This window comes from Leopardus geoffroyi, chromosome A2, assembly GCF_018350155.1.
Source record: "Leopardus geoffroyi isolate Oge1 chromosome A2, O.geoffroyi_Oge1_pat1.0, whole genome shotgun sequence".
NCBI classification, from domain to species: domain Eukaryota; kingdom Metazoa; phylum Chordata; class Mammalia; order Carnivora; family Felidae; genus Leopardus; species Leopardus geoffroyi.
The window spans coordinates 138770479-138787195 of NC_059331.1; the positions used below are offsets into that span (position 1 = coordinate 138770479).

The window sequence follows — 16717 nt, forward strand, 5'->3', positions numbered from 1 at the left end:
GTGGGGAGCTTCCTCCAACAGTTACTTTTCAAAGGACAGGAAGAGAGGAAGCAACAGCAGCAGCTAACTAAAGAAAGCCCCTGGTGTGAGAGCAGCTCTGATAGTGATGAAGAGGAAACCCCTGGGATGTGAAACCAAGATAGGCATCCTCTGGAAGCTGGTGCAATCAGCCCAAAGCCAACATGGCCAGACATTTGCTGGGACCTTGATATGCTTGATGAATTAACTTTCATTTGAGGGAAGACAAGCATACCTCCTCCAATAAACTACCAAGGCATAACCAGAAAGGATCTTGTTAAGAAAATGGATACCAAACAATGGAATTTTCAGAGAATTGCTAGTGTTCACTATCTAAGATTAGCATCATCTTTGAGCAGATTAGAGAGAAATGGGAAGACCCAGCCATTTCCCAGAATGATATGTGAGATTCAGAGAACCACAAGTCCTGTTCCTTCAAGTTGCTGGGCATCTGAGGATTGCAAAATCTGTCAAATTTGGGAGAATTTGTAGTTTGAAATTCTAGCAGGGTACGTGTTGGCTAAGCATGTGACAATGAAAAACAAGTAGGCATTGGAAAACTGTCAGTTCTCTCGGCTTTTCTGTTCATTTAAAATCATGTAGGTTAAAAATGATTTCTCTGGGTATAAAAAGTGAGATTAATTGACAGTGTAGAACTAGGTTATTCTGGGCATATCATCTAAGTATCCAAAGAGGAATTTAGACATATTGAGGAAATGAGATGGTGCCAGGCTTGGAGAAAGAAAGGAACTCTGGCTAAAAGAAAAAGAGCAGTGGATGTGTATTCCCCTTCACTCCTTCCCATATTTATTGTTTACCATCAGACCTCTCCCTGGAGGATTTATTTAAGCAATAAACATTTATTGGGCTTCAACTGTTTGCTCAGCTCTGGACAAGGTCTGTGCTAGACTTGGGTTTATAATGATGACATAATCCTTGACCTCCTGGACCTCCTAGTTTAGCAGGAGCAAACAGACTTGTACGAAACTAATTGTACTCCATTAGTTGCAGGCAGCATTGGAGGCACTGGAGAGGGAAAACATTACTCTGGTTGGGCAGAGGTAACGTAGTCAAGAAGTTCTCCAAATAAGAACTGATCCTTGAGCTTTATCACTGTAAGTTAGGAGTTTACCCAAAGGATTTATGAGAGGGGAGAATATTCTAGAAAGAACAACATATACAAAGACACAGGAATGGAAAGTCATGCCAGTAATTGGAAGTGATTTGTTCCAACTGGAACATAGGGTGTGTGTGGGTGAGCTGTGGAGGATGGGATGGGCAAGTCATGAGGAGCTGTGTGTGTCATGCTAAAAAGCTGGAGCTTTTTCCTGCAGGTGATAGAGCAACAATGAAGGCTTTCATGAGAGAGAATGACAGGATCAGACTCTGAGCTCTGTGAGGGTGACAGGATAGCTCCAGGCAACAAAGACTCAAAACCCAAAGCGGGAGAATACATTTCCGGTGGTCCTACAGCTGGGGAAGCCAACCGCCAGTGTTTCTATAATGTGTGCCTCACAGTAATCAGTCGTACATGCATTTTTATAGCTTTGTTAAAAATGAAGAATAAAGTAAATGTTACAAATCTAGGCTCTGATTAGCATGCTTTGAAAATAAGAAAACACTCTTTAAAGGAGGCTATAAAGACTTTTACTGATGATAATTCATTTGGTAAAAAGCACTTTATTAGGATATTCGGTCATAATCATATGTTTCATGTATAACCTTTAAAGCCTCATGTGATCATATAATAGGCTAAAAGCAAAGAAAAAAATCAGGAGTCAGGAAAGAATTTGCTTTAGAAAAAGGCACAAGCCAGAGGCACACAGTTAGCAAGCCCGACTAAAATCTAACGTTGAGAGAGCTCAGAGTATAAATGTGCATAGATGTGCTAAAAGCATTTTGGCCCTTTCCTCAATTTTCCCCTTTTCTACATGCAAACTCAATCCTTTAATTTACCCTAATTTTCACACTGAGGGTCTTGGTTAAAGGGCTCCGTGTTTAAAATTACGCTTTAGTGATATCTCACATTACAGAAATGTCCCTGTCTCTCTGAAAGAAGAAGAAAAAGCTGTCAGAATTATTTTGCATCTTTTTGGAAACACCATGAAAATAGATAATCTATGAAATTGGTGAGGTTTTGTCCTGTTAAACTATTTCCAGAGGAATAAGATGCCCAAAATATATCCTAAATATTGGATGTGTGTAGGCAAAGATAAGGAATTGGTACAGGCAATTTACTGGAAATACTTTTCTCTCAGCTTAGGAAAACCAAAAAAGATCCTGGTTGGCTTCCCAACTTTCATTTAGGTTTTTATGCCCTCTAGTGGGTATTTGGGATTTATGCAGTTGTAAAATAATATTTTTACAGCATTTCCTTTGTGCCATATGTGTTCAAACATTTATCTCAACAATATAGGACATTGACTGATAAGCCCTTAAATAGTCAAACCAAAGTGTTTAACATTATTTGAGCCATAAACTTTTGATAATTTAATAAAAGCTCTGAAAACTTTTAGGAAAATGCCTACGAAGACACACTGTCATGGAGTTCTCTAACCACTTGAATTTTATCCATGAATTCCTTCAGAGTCCATTGATTCCTGGTTAAGAACCTCTAATGAAGCTGAGGTGTCCTCTAGCTGCCCCCTTTTTTTTAGTAGATGCTAAAATGATTAACGTTTTGAACAACAGGAAAAGGAAACATACATTTTTAAAAGAACAGTAGCTAAAAATTCGGCTTAGACTTAAAGAAATAGGAGAGAACACAGAATATCTTAAATAACTAGATACCTGAGATAATCCAAAAGCTTCTCAAGTTTTCAACGCAGCTAGGATAGTGTAGGATTAATCCTACAGGCAAGAGAGGTGGAAACAAAATCAAAGCAGCTTTTTAGGCAAATATTGATTTTTAAAATGTCAAAGAGAAATCTGTCTATTGTTAAAGTAATATGAGGGCCTCTCTGGCAAACAATTTGCAAAGCACAAGCAGGTGTTATATAGCAACACTTAAAGAAAAGTCATTTGCTATTTGCAAACATTGCAGCTACTATAAAAAAATTAGCCATCAAACTATAATCCTTCTCGGATGCCAAACTGATATCAGAAGATCCATAAATAACTAGCCACTAAGACCCTAAAGGATAGAATGATTAGTTGAGAAGTGATCCAGATTTCAGGTCAGAAGAAAGGAGTTCACAGACTTCTCTGACCAGTGGTCATGTCTAGGAGAAAATTCAAACACAAAATCAGTAGGTAAAATACACACACACACACACTCACTCACACACATGCGCGCACACACACACACACACACGGACAGTTCATAGCTTTTACCAGGTTATTATTATACATATCACTTTCATCTAATTTCTTAAGGATACTGTCTTAGTCCATTCAGGCTGCTGTAACAAAATACCACAGACTTGGTACTTTATAAAGAGCAAACGTATTTCTCACAGCTCTGGAGGCTGAGAAGTTCAAGATTATGTCACCAACAGATTCAGTGCGGTGGTGAGGTGTTGTTTCCTGGTTCATAGACTGCCCTTCTTGCTGTGAACTCACAGTAAAAGGGGCTAGATAGCTCTGTAGGGCCTCTTTTTATAAGAATGCCATTTGTTTGGGCTCTGCTTTCATGATCTAATCACCTCCCCAAACCCCCGCCTCCTAATACCATCATATTAAGCATTAGGATGTCAAGGTATGAATCTGGGGGAGACACATTCAGACATATAATAGCGATACCTATTTTTCGAATACTTACATTTCCAAATACAGATTCATGTCCCCTATGAAGTTGTGGGATTTTTTCCCCCCTAATGTAGTAGTTGAAGCACAGCTTTATTGAACCAGCACCTGCCCTACACAATGTACAGGGTGCTCCCAGAGTTCTGTGCAGCTGCATAGGATCCATTCACTCGAGTCCTTCTACCTAGCAATTTAAGACCTTTTCATTGTGAAAAAGAAAGAGGGAGAGTGAGAGATTGAGTTACAGTAAGCATTGAGGTTTATATTTAAATAAGTATTTCCTTCCTGTTATTTGAAGATCTTTCCTACCTTCATGAGTGTTTATAAAACACACAGCTTTTGTTTTCTTTCTTAGTATCCATGGGAAATAGCTTAACAGATGAAAAGTCATTCCTTAGCTGGGGAGGTTTGCTTATATAACATTTCTCTTTTATAAAATGAGCCTACATTTATACTCTTCAAATAAAAAGAGAAGAAAAAATAGAAACTATATGAATAGGACTAGGAAGCTAACAGTATTGTGTTTGAACGCTGCATAAGAAAATTCCAGGAACTACTTCTCCATTTGAGATCTAAAGACAAGCACACTTTAGCCATAGGATTTCTGGACAAATGCCAAAAAGGGAAAAATTGTGTGGAAATTAATAAAATTTGCTTTGCAATATATTATGTTTAAATATACATAGATGGATGGATGGATGGGTGGAAGATATATGCATTCTACCTGTTTGTCTGAATTAACCTGATTTAGCCCCTTCTCTATCATTGAGTGCATGGCACAATTTAAGTACTTTGCAGAAACTTTTCAATGATATTTAAGAGTAAAATATTCAATAACCAATAACTGAATCTTTTCTGGGGAATTGGTCTTCCATTCAATATGGTCTTTAACACATGACAAATGATATAATTTTAAACAAGCATTTGGGGCAGTATGTGAAAATTTAGAATTAATATTTTTACGTGAATAACAATTCCATGTTGTACCTTTTTAACTGATATGAGGAGGGAAAGGAGCAGTAAATATCAGGTTTGGCATATGTCCAGGGTAAAAAAAAAAAAAAGCAGAATGAAACAGGACTGGCTCTACATGGTAAATGTAAGAAAAAGTGGAAGGAAGTGAGAAATGGAAGAAAGTAGAAAGATGGGGAAAGCTTCCTTTCAATGAACAGTGTTCAAGTCTGCCTATTTTTATTATGCAAAACTTTTGGAGAGTGATTCCTTTTATATTATGCTATCTTCTCCCCTGTTTTCTTCTATCTTTTAGGAATTCAATGTTTATCTTAGCAGACCTTAAAAGCCCCTTATAATCTTTTAATAAATTTTGTTTAAATATAGGAAAAAATGTCTCTATGAAAACAAAACCACATCTACATAAAGTTTTAGTGTAAATCTTCTTGGGAAATGGATTTTTGAAGACTGGAGAAATAATATTAAATTCTGAAGAAAAACAGAAAGACTAGAATATATAATATTGCTGGGTTTAGCATAAATTTAAGAGTAGGGAGTCAGGAAAAATGAGGCGTGCTTTTATATGGAACAAAAAGAATAAAATACCAACCAGTAAACAACTTGCCTTGGATAGAAATAATCATTAAAAGATGGCAGTATTGTAGGCAATACTTAAACTACATGATCAGTTAGCTAGAGTGTCACCTCTCATTATGAAGCTTTCTATTCTAAGCCTTTCCTCCACCGAGTTTGAGGTATGATTCCTGAGGTGTATAATGCTATTTTGCTTCTTACTACAAGTATGAATACTAGTTAAAAGATCTTTTGTTAAACAAAGGAAAGCAGATGGTTTTGCCAGAGAGCTATTTCCTATCCCCAGTAGATTCTGTGCCCAATTATAAGTTTGCAGATAAAACTTCCATTCTCAAGGTTATCCTAAGTGAGAAGAGAGACACAACGGACAATGTAAGAATAGATACAAATCACACTGTGTATTTGTGGTGATTCTCCAGCATATTCAAACAAGTGAAATATGCTTAAAATATTGCAAATATCAACAGCAGTCCAATCTTGAAAAGAAGTGGGGAACAGGAAGAAGAGCAGAAAGGGCAATAGATACAGTTCCAAGGGGATTGTGGAAGGAGATGGCAGGTGCTTCTTGGCAAATCAGCCTGAGGGTGTCCTAGCAAGCAATCAGGGGCAGCCCGCACCTCCCCCCGGCCCCAACGGCAGCACCCTGCCCTCTCTGCTCCCTGTGCCCTCCTCCCATCTCCCTCTACCCTAGGTTCACAACAGCGGAGACTTGGGGCCCATCCTCATTTTCTGTATCTTGAGAAAGGTCTGTCCTTTGACTCAAGAGTAAAAGATGGAGAAGATGCCCCCTCCAACGAGCACTTTGTGGTCCCTTCTGCTTCCCTTCGTGATCACTGCAGTCCTGGCCAGTCACCTCAAGGGTCACCTTTGCTTTTGATTGTGAAGAAAATTTGGATTGTAAAACAAATACGGTGGAGGTAAATAATACATGTAATTGCATTTGATGCAGATTAGCACAGTTTCATGACATTAAAGTACCCCTATTCTATCTGTTATCTCTTTTTCCTTATGGATCCTTCTAGACTATGAATTTTCTGCCTTTCAGCAAGCTGGCTCATATCTTTACTTTCTACCCTTTTGTTACAAACTGTATAAGAAATTTCACTTTGCCCATTTTTTTCCCTCTGAGTACCAAGTTCACTTTCTGCTTTATGTATTTATTTGTATTATAATCTCTGTTTATATTCAAAAAGGATTTGCAGTGACTATTTCTCTAGTTGAATCCTGCGCACTTTGTCAAAAATCGCTTTCCCAGGAAAACCTGCTTTATCAATTGGCTCAGAATTCCTTTGACTGAGTCCCTCAGAGTCTATTTTCTCTCCTCTTCTCTGAGGTAAGGTCTTTCTGAACATATGATTAGCCTCCATCCCTGCCACCACCACAGCCTGCTCCTTGAACTTACAAACCTTCTGTCTTCTTAAAGTCTTACTGAGCTTTGGGTCCATACCACACAGTTTAGCCCTCAACTTCCTCTAATAATTACAAGAGTGCTAGCCTTGCCTACTCTATTATATAGTGAGCCTAGGATACAAAAATAGCTGATAAATACTAATTTTTAAAAATCTCTTAGAGAAAGACAGGAAAAACTTTATTTTGTGTTCATTTAGCTATTTTATTTATTTTATTTTATGATTCATATCTTACAAGGTTTATTTTATTTGCATGGACTCAATGCTTATCTATTCTGGCCACAACAAACATAGTTGAGTTTTATTTATTTTCCCCTTTTAGAAAATATTTCTAGATCCTGATTGGTAGACATTAAAATCAACCCCTCACCCTTTTTTTTTTTTTTTTTTGAAAAGCTGCTTGTGTGTTTCAGACTTATCCAGGACCTACTGTACAATCAGTGCAAAGAGAAAAAAGATGTCTTTAAAATATGGCTGGGCACTCAATGTAAACTGTGGCAAACATAGAAATTGGCTCATGTGCACACAGCATTGTATAAAACATTGATCTTCCAATCCCACTGACAGATCCCTGTAGGACAAAAGTCCTCAAGACTTGATCATTCACCTTATAAATTCTTCTATGTGTGACTGTTTCCTTACTAACATAAACTTCAGATTATAACTTAACTTCCCTGATGGACTACAGAAAAATACCCTGTTTCATATGGACACAGCATTCCAGTTCCTGGATTTATTCTATTCTTTTGTCTGTCTGTTTGTCTCACTTTTAATTAATACCGCCATTCTGATGCCAAAACCTGTGGGAATTTTAGTTACAGTGAATTAGCTCAACTGCTGATCACCCACAAACACTGACAAGAATGAGTAACTGGAACCAGAGCCTGGAATGGGTTATCGAATAGGCTGTCACCACCAGCCTTTCCTGGGCCAATTACCCTGCAACTTCCCTCTCCCACATTGACACACAAATGTTTTCCCACAAAACAAAATCAGAGTGATCATTTCCTGGGCCACCCTTCAAGATGTAATGCATCCCCATGTCCTCCTAAACCTCCTTGAGTCTGGATTCCAAAACCTGAGCTCCTCTCAGAGTGCTGAGCACCCCAGACCCCTCAAGTGAACATGGAGAGGTTGGGGCTCTACAGGCACAGCCGGGCAGCCTCTGCAGTAATACGATCAAAAGACATCCTTCTTGCCCCCTCTCCAGAAATGAATTCTTAGAAGAACTCTGTATCAATAAGGTAGAGAAAATGGATTCTTTGACTAATATTTATTGAGGCAGCTTTGTGCTAGTCGGACTAAATAGAGCAGATCTTGCTTTGTCAAGGTTATATTCTAATGTCAGCAGGGCAGGTGGGTGGTCAAAAAATAAATATGTTAATAAGTTATAAAATATCATGTGTTAATAGTACTGTGAAGGTCATTAAATGGGAAAATGTTAAAGAGAATGATTAGGGGAGAGAATAAGACCACTATGGATAAGGTGGCCAGAAAATAACTTCTGGAATGGAGACATTTAAGTCTCAACCTGAATAATGATGATCTGGGGGCTGCACATTGTGGACAAAAAGCCAGATGGCCCGCAAAGCTGGAAGACAGTGGACTTGGTGCAAGGTGGTATGAGATACAGGTGGTAATTAAATGATATAGGCCCTTGGAGATAAAACTGAAGAGTTTGGATCTATTTTAGTTCCAAGTCTATTAGAAGGTTTAAGCAAAGTGGCACCAGTGCACTCTCCATTCTAAAACCATAACTCCGACTGCTATGTTGGCATGAATTGTAAAGTGGTAAATATGAAGGAGAGAGTTAGGGTAAGAAGCTATATCTATCCATCACTCTGGCAAGAAATGATGATTGCTTGGGTTGTTGTGGTAAAATGGAGGTTGAGGAAAGAGACCATAATAGGACATAATTCAGTTTGGTCAGAGATAACAAGACTAGCTCAAAAATGAGATGCGTGACTGAGAATTGAGGTAACTCTTTCAATTTTGATGTGAGCAGTTGAGTGGTTTGCAGTTCCATGGAATTGGAGGTGATAGACTGGGAGGAACAGATTTGAGGGTGGCAGAGGAAGCTAGGGAAATAAAAGTTCCTTATTGGCTAATTTGTTTTAATTGGCTCTTAATTGGTTCTTAAAAATCCAGGGGTAGGAAAAATCAGACTAGACCACTGAAGACATGAGTCTGATTTTCTAGGTAGACATCAGGGTTGTCAACATAAATTAGGGTAGCAGCAACAACTGCAAGCTATGAGATTGGATGATATCACATAGGAAAGGGTTTATATGGAGACAGTAAGAGTCTGAGAGCTAAATTACTCCAAGATTTAAAAACCAGGTAAGGGGAAGGGGGGAGCCAGAAAAGAAGACAGAGGAACAGCCATTGAGTTAGGAGGACCGCGAAGTATTTTCCAATACTGAAGCCAATGGAAAGTGTTCCAAGAAGAGAGAAAACTAATCAAGTACAAATGAGAGATTGAATAAGATCATCATGAAGAAATAACCATTGTATTTAACAAGTGAAAGTTAATGAGACCTTGGAAAGCTTTTTTTAAGTGATTATATCTGATAAAAAGAATGTGATATAACACTTTTTCTACTTAAATTTCATAACCAATCTAATGCTGACAAAATTAAGTGGAAAGAGATGTTATCTAGACTATGAAATTCAGCATGGAAATACTAACTATAAATAAATGTAAAGAGGGGCGCCTGGGTGACTCAGTCCGTTAAGCGTCTGACTTCGGTTCAGTTCATGATCTCACGGTCCCTGAGTTCGAGCCCCACTTTGGGCTCTGTGCTGACAGCTCAGAGCCTGGAGCCTGCTTTGGATTCTGTGTCTCCCTCTCTCTCTCTCTGACCCTCCCACATTCATGCTCTGTCTCTCTCTGTTTCAAAAATAAATAAATGTTAAAAAAAATTTTTTTTAAATAAATGTGAAGAATTTTGCCATATTATATAAAGGACAAACTGAAGAGCTGTCATTACATCATCTGGCTTAAAACATCTTCCAATCAAAGAGATATCTAAATATTGGAATCAATTCCTGCAATATTGAAAGATAATTTTTTCATATTCAGATATTCATAATTTCTGGTTTATTAAGGTCTTAACCCATGTATATGGTAGTCATGAAGTAGAGATAGATTGGTCTAAAAAATCATTTGACTTCGGGTAAAAAGCTATTTGTAGCAGGTGAAAATAAATTTCTGTGACTTAAAACCATGTTTTTTTCTCTAACCCAGGTATGGTGACATGGTACCAAAAACCATAGCAGGGAAGATATTTGGTTCCATCTGTTCACTGAGTGGGGTCTTGGTCATTGCTCTACCTGTTCCAGTGATCGTATCTAACTTCAGTCGGATCTACCACCAAAATCAACGAGCAGACAAACGGAGAGCACAGAAGGTGTGTATTCAGCTCTGTGCAATCATGATTTAACATCTCCCCCTTTTTATAGTGAGCTTTAAAAATCCCTTACTGGCTATTCAGTGTTCCAGTTTTGGTCGATAGTTGCATAAGTCAGCACAGGCTAGGTTATACTACAGTAAAAAAGGAACCTTAATATCTCAGTGGCTTAAAACAACAAGGAATATTTCTCAGTCATGCTGCGGGTCCATTGCTGGTCCAGTGATAGAAACTCCATCTTGACAAGGTATTCTGCAATCATTCAAGCCGGGGTAACAGGACATGATGAATCACGCTGACTCCTAAAACCTCCTCCTGGAAGTGGGCCAGGTCACTTCCATTTCTATTGCACTAGCCAAAGTAAGTCACATAGCCGTGTGTAACTTCAAAGTGGGTAGGGGAATATAATCCTACTGTGCAATCAGAGGCAGAGAGAAAGAATTATCTGGTAAACAGCACTAATGATAGTAGTAAAATCAAAGATAGATTCTTGGCAAATTTTATCAGAATCAGATTTCTAGATCTAATTCATTTCGTCTTTGCCCATCAGGGATCAAGCTGGTTCCAGTAAGCAAGGACTATTAAAAGGAACTAAGATATGTCTCAGATATTTTAAATAGTTGACCCAGGAAGTAGGAGAAATCTGATCATTAATAGCTGAGTTTTATTCCTGGCCCAGTTTACTGTTTCTCTGAACTTCGTGCCAGTTATTAATCCCTCTAAGAGTAAGGGTGTATACACAACTGTAAGATGGGGAAAATGTACCTACCTGAAAAATTTATATAAATCTATATGAGTATATCATAATAGTAACAATATTTAACATTTATTTCTGGTTTTACTATGTGCCGGGTACTGGTTTGGTGTTTTTTTTTAAATAATTCATATTGTTTTCATGAGTCTAGGAGTGAGTCAACATTATTATTCCTATTTTTTAGATAAGGATCCTAAAGTACGCAGAAATTGAGAAATTCAATCTAAGCCAACCTGACACCCAGGTTCATACACTTAAACATTATGGTAGACTGCCTCTCAGAAAACCCGACTAAATGTTAACACACTTCCCTTCTCCAGTTTTTGTCAAAACAGTCACCTTTAGAGTCAGGGCCCTTGCTGCTTAGAAATAATTTTGGAGGGGCGCCTGGGTGGCTCAGTCAGTTGAGCGTCCAACTTCAGCTCAGGTCATGATCTCACAGTCCATGGGTTCGAGCCCCACGTCGGGCTCTGTGCTGACAGCTCAGAGCCTGGAGCCTGCTTCCGATTCTGTGTCTCCCTCTCTGTCTGGCCCCTCCCCTGCTCATGCTCTGTCTCTCTCTGTCTCAAAAATAAATAAAAACATTAAAAAAAAAAAAAAAAGAAAGAATTTTGGAAATCTCTTGTGTAGTTTCTTTAAGACCATGGCACTAAATTTCCAGTATTCCTCATGGATACTCCATCGTTGTCCTTTATGGATAGATAGTTTTTAATATCCACAACCATGACTAAAATGGATCCACAATGCTGGTAATGTAGTATAACTCTAAACTATCATGAGACATTTGGGTGCAGTTCAAAGCTACTGGCTTTGTAGCTAATTCCAGAACAGGATTTTAAGTATGCTTTTGAACAATGTTGGTCTTTTAGTCGAGTATAAAATCTCAAAAAGTAACTCTCGGGAAAGTTCAGGGTAATCAGTGTGGTCACAGAGCATACTGTCCAAAGAACATGTTCAAGTCTAACATCACAGATCCTCTGCCTTTTGCAAAGAGTCACTTTTTCAGCCTTGTCCTTTCTTGCTTTATAGACTCTGCCAAGTTTGGACAGTACCTAGCCTTTAATTATTGTAAAGAATAGAGTAGTCCAATTAATATGAATTTTGGAACTGATAATTCAATAAACAGAGGCTAGCAAAAGGCACCTTCTGAGCAGTTTTGTAGTCTCACGTAAGGTATATCTTTGGAGATGGAGAAATTGTGACCACCGTTGGCCCCTCCCCCAGGACTTTCATGCTCACAACTGTGGCTCTGCCCACACCTTACAATCCTTCTAACTGGGCACACATGTACATTGTTTAAAATGACAAAAATCCTACAAAAATCTTAGATGTCCAGGACCCATCCATCTTCATTCTACGTTTATTTATTTTTGGGACAGAGAGAGACAGAGCATGAACGGGGGAGGGGCAGAGAGAGAGGGAGACACAGAATCGGAAACAGGCTCCAGGCTCTGAGCCATCAGCCCAGAGCCTGACGCGGGGCTCAAACTCACGGATCGCGAGATTGTGACCTGGCTGAAGTCGGACACTTAACCGACTGCACCACCCAGGCGCCCCCCACCCATCTTCATTCTAGAAATCCCTTCCTTGATATAAGAGCATAAGAGCTACCTATAATTCATTTTCCCAGTGGAGGAGGTTGGGGGGGGGGGGTGGGGAAACTACCTATATGGAAAACGTAGGAAGTACAAATCTGATTTTCAGATAAATTGAACACCAAAATATCTGTATTTTCTTCAAACTTTGTCATCTGCAACAATCAGATCAGGAAAGAAAATCTTAGAATAATTTAGAAGCCTTTTTGCATAAATAAATATAGAATTTATTCCTTAGTTAAAGGCAGTTTAGGTTTATCTGGAATGAGGTGATTTGACAAGTATCAAAGTTATGAAAAATTAGCCACTAATTCAGTCAAGCAAACAGTCCATTTAGTAAAAACATCAGTCAAGCTGAATAATAAGGAATATTACAAAACACTTTTTTAGACCATGTTTTTCGGCGTTTGGTCCTTTTTTCAACTCTAAGCTTAAGCAAAAGTGTGAAATATATCCAATATGCATCTGAGGGGTGCCTGGGTGGCTCCATCAGTTAAGCATCCAACTTCAGCTCAGGTCATGATCTCACGATTCACGAGTTCAGGCCCCACATCAGGCTCTGTGCTGAGAGCTCAGATCTTGGAGCCTGCTTCAGATTCTCTGTCTCCTTCTCTCTCTGCCCCTCCTTGCTCACACTGTCTCTCTCTCTCTCTCTCTTAAAAATAAATAAACATTAAAAAAATTTTAAATATACATTTGAGAACACTCTCCTCAGCACACAGAGTGTATTATTTCCATTTTACAGATGACTGTCTTATGCATGCACACCTACTGATTAAAGTCTAAGACAAAGAAATTCTGGCATCATTAGAGTTATGTATTTTAGGGATTTTCCTATAGATAATTCTAAATACAGTGAGAAGTTTTGAATCAATGAGCCCATGTACAGCCAATGGACAATGTAAGTACAATTTTTTACTTGTCACATAAAAATGTTGGCACTGCTACAGAAAGAAGTTACCAATACTCAGTCTTTTATCATACTTTATTCTGGTGGTTGCCAAACTTTAGATTCATTGGAATCATCTGAAATAGAATATAAAATATAGATTGTTAGACCCACCCCTATAGCATTTGATTCAATAGTGTGGGATTACAGTCTGAAAATTTCCTAAGTGATGGAGATACTGTTGGTCTGGAAACCATACTTTGAGAACCATTGTCTAGTACATTAATTAATGTCCAAATCAAATATTTTTATAGGATTCTAGAATAAATAAAATAAATAATAATAAATACAGCCTGAGTATGATCTCTCTTAGATTATCCAATATTAAAAAGTATCACTCAGGCCCTACCCCACATCTCTGTGGATAACTAGATGTTTATCTACAGTTTAAGAACCCCCATTATCAACACATGTAAGAGTCTGGAGGTTATATACTTCTTGATATCCACTGTATGTTTCAGTCTTATTGAATTACTGAGTTCTGCTCTTAAGTCTCCATTCCATCTTCATACCACCTGGCAAACCCCTACTCAGGGTGCAATACTCAGCTCAAATATTACCCATTTTATGAAGATTTCTCTAAATGATGGTGGTTTCACCAAATAATGGTGGACACCATTAATTGCTCCATCTTCCCTTCTACAACATTACACGGACTCTACTATCATGTAGTATACATATTCTCCCTCTCCTCCATTTGTCTGAGTGTGGTGCCCAGCGTAAAATAGGCACTTTACAATTTGTGAAATGAGTGAAAGAATGAACAGTGAACTCTTGTTCACCTTGACAGTGTCCTCCATTCCTAAGGTTGGGTGGACCGTCCTAGGGCCAGTTGAAAACAATATTGGGAAGCATGAGTTTTGTCTTTGGTACCCTCCCACATCTTCTTTCAGTTCTTACCTCTTCCCACCTAGAGAACTCTCATGGCCCTCTCTTTCACTGACCCTTTCTTTCAGGGTCCCTTCCACTGACCCAATTGCCGGCATTGTTTCTGCCCAGCCCTGCAATTACCAGGATTAACCAAGCTCTAGAGCTGACAGTTTTGCACTATCTTCAACTGATTTCTTCTCTCTCTCTTTTTATTAGTATTTGGCACTAACTTGTCTCATTTCTAGGGGAGCTATTTACCTTAACAAATGGAAAGGTTCCAATAAATCCTTAAATCTGTAAAAGCTGTTAACGCTTACTCTGCTACCTCCACATGAGGCATTTTACTAAACCTTAAATGAAAGAAACAAGTCTAAGTAAAATTTCCAGAATAAAAGGTACATGCAGCATGCGGGCTGGTATTTGAAGAGTAAGGAATTGCCTCACATTACAAAGGAGAAAGGTCTTCTCTACCTGACTTGTAAAGCTACCTAGGATACCTTTATTTTTCAAAGGTATTGAAAACATTTTGTGATTTGACAACAACATCGTCCAATAACTCCTCACAATCTACCTCCCACTTCATTTAGAAGATAGATCACGTATAAGAAAATTGCTATCTCAGTGGGTTTTGGCTCATACCATCTCTGATTGGGTCCCCTGCTGTTTCAGGGAATACATTGTAAAGTTTATATAATGTCATTTGGTACAATTAAAAAACAATCCACTTGCTAAAAACCACTGCATTCTAACCTCTGAAAACTCTACAATAAAAGGGTTCCATGTCAAATTAGTTTGAGGAAAATTATATACCATATCCCCCTTTTGACTTCACAGTGAACATCCACAATATGTTGTAAGGAATCCAACAGCAAAGAAACCTATTTGACTTCTGGGCATTTCCAAACTTCTCTTGACCACAGAACCTGTTGTTTGTTCATTTGGTTGGTTTGGATTTTACCCATAACACTTACTAGTTCCTTGGACCCCAACTTTGAGAAATCCTGCTGAATTTAGAGAATTTAGATGAAAACTGAATTTATGAAGAATTGAGATGCTTGGGGGAAAATGTGCTTATGAGACAATTTATTTTTACCAACACCATCGGTGTTTCTCAAGAATTTGAAAATAACTTCAAAGCTATGTTTGTTTGTTTTTACATAAACAATATAAGCCTTTTTGTTTAATTAAAAATCTGAAAGCCTCCTATTTTCCAAATAGGCTAAAGTATTTAGTGACACTTTACTTTCACGCCATAATATTTGCTGGTACTTGACTGTGCCAAGAAGTTGTATTTCCTACAAAATAGGGGTGGGGGCTGCAAGGAATACATTTCCTCTCACTAGCCGGTGATTTTCTTTTAACCTCTCATCTACAAAGCCACAGTTGCCAAGATCATCATACTGAGTGGGTCAGAAATAAAGTGATTTTCTAAAATATCTTCATAAAAGAAATTTCCTCAATTACCTACTGAAAGCAAAGATGTAATCACAGGTCATAAAAGCTGGCATTATTCAACAGGCATTTGGTGTGGTGCTCCACAAGACCGATTAAACCAATTAACTCATATACTATTGTTATAAAATGAAAGAAAAGTCGTGATTGAAATTGGACATGGGAGGCTTTTTCTAACATAGTACGCGGCCTAGCAAAATGGCCATTCTGTCCCTGCAACAACTGCTTGTTTTCCCCTAAGCTTAGAACTACTTCTGTAGTAGTGGATGCCACCATATGTAGGCTTTCCCAATGTGGAAAATATGTGTCATTTTCCTTTGCTGGACACTATTTTTGGCTAATGTAAATAAATGTCTCATTTGTGAAAAAAAATGTTTTCTAATACTGCTGCTGAATGCTTGGAGAATAACATATGTGAGACTAGGAACTAAGATACAGGCAATGTAATTGCATGCATTAATTGCAGAAGGAAGGAAGGAAGGAGAGGTGTAAGAAAGAAGGGAGGGGGGAAGGAGGAGGGAGGGAAGGAGGAGGGAGAGAGAAAAGGTGGGGGGAGAGGGAGACCCCCCCCCCCAAAAAAAAGGCATTGACTGTTTCAGGAGACCAAGGAGACTTTAGGACTTAAATTTCCACAATAATCCCTTTCTGGAAACCAAATGTATATTTAAATTAATTATTTCTGAATTATTACATCTATTCAAAGTCATTTCCAAATATGCTTGTCATTTCCCATTGTTTTATCAACTCTGGCCTGAAATCCTGTCTGGGCAGCACAGCTTTTGAAGTTAAAATTTTCCTACCTTCCCACTTCATTCTCTAGTGCTTTGAGTGATCTAAACAGTATGCTGCCAACAAAGAGTGAAATTTGTTTATTTTTCCCATCATTTATAAATATGATCTTTGTACGAAGTATTATTTTAAGTTGGAATCAACAAACAGGAAGAATAAATTCAGAGAGGAAGAGAGAAGGG

General features: G+C 38.3%; 1 protein-coding gene across 1 annotated transcript in view; it reads left to right on the plus strand.

Moving 5' to 3' along the window:
- Nucleotides 1–16717, plus strand: part of KCND2 (potassium voltage-gated channel subfamily D member 2) — a 490950-nt gene that overhangs the window by 463240 nt on the left and 10993 nt on the right. Inside the window, exon 2 of the mRNA XM_045495417.1 lies at nt 9964–10126. Coding sequence (XP_045351373.1) covers nt 9964–10126 — 163 coding nt within the window. The remainder of the gene's footprint in view (nt 1–9963; nt 10127–16717) is intronic.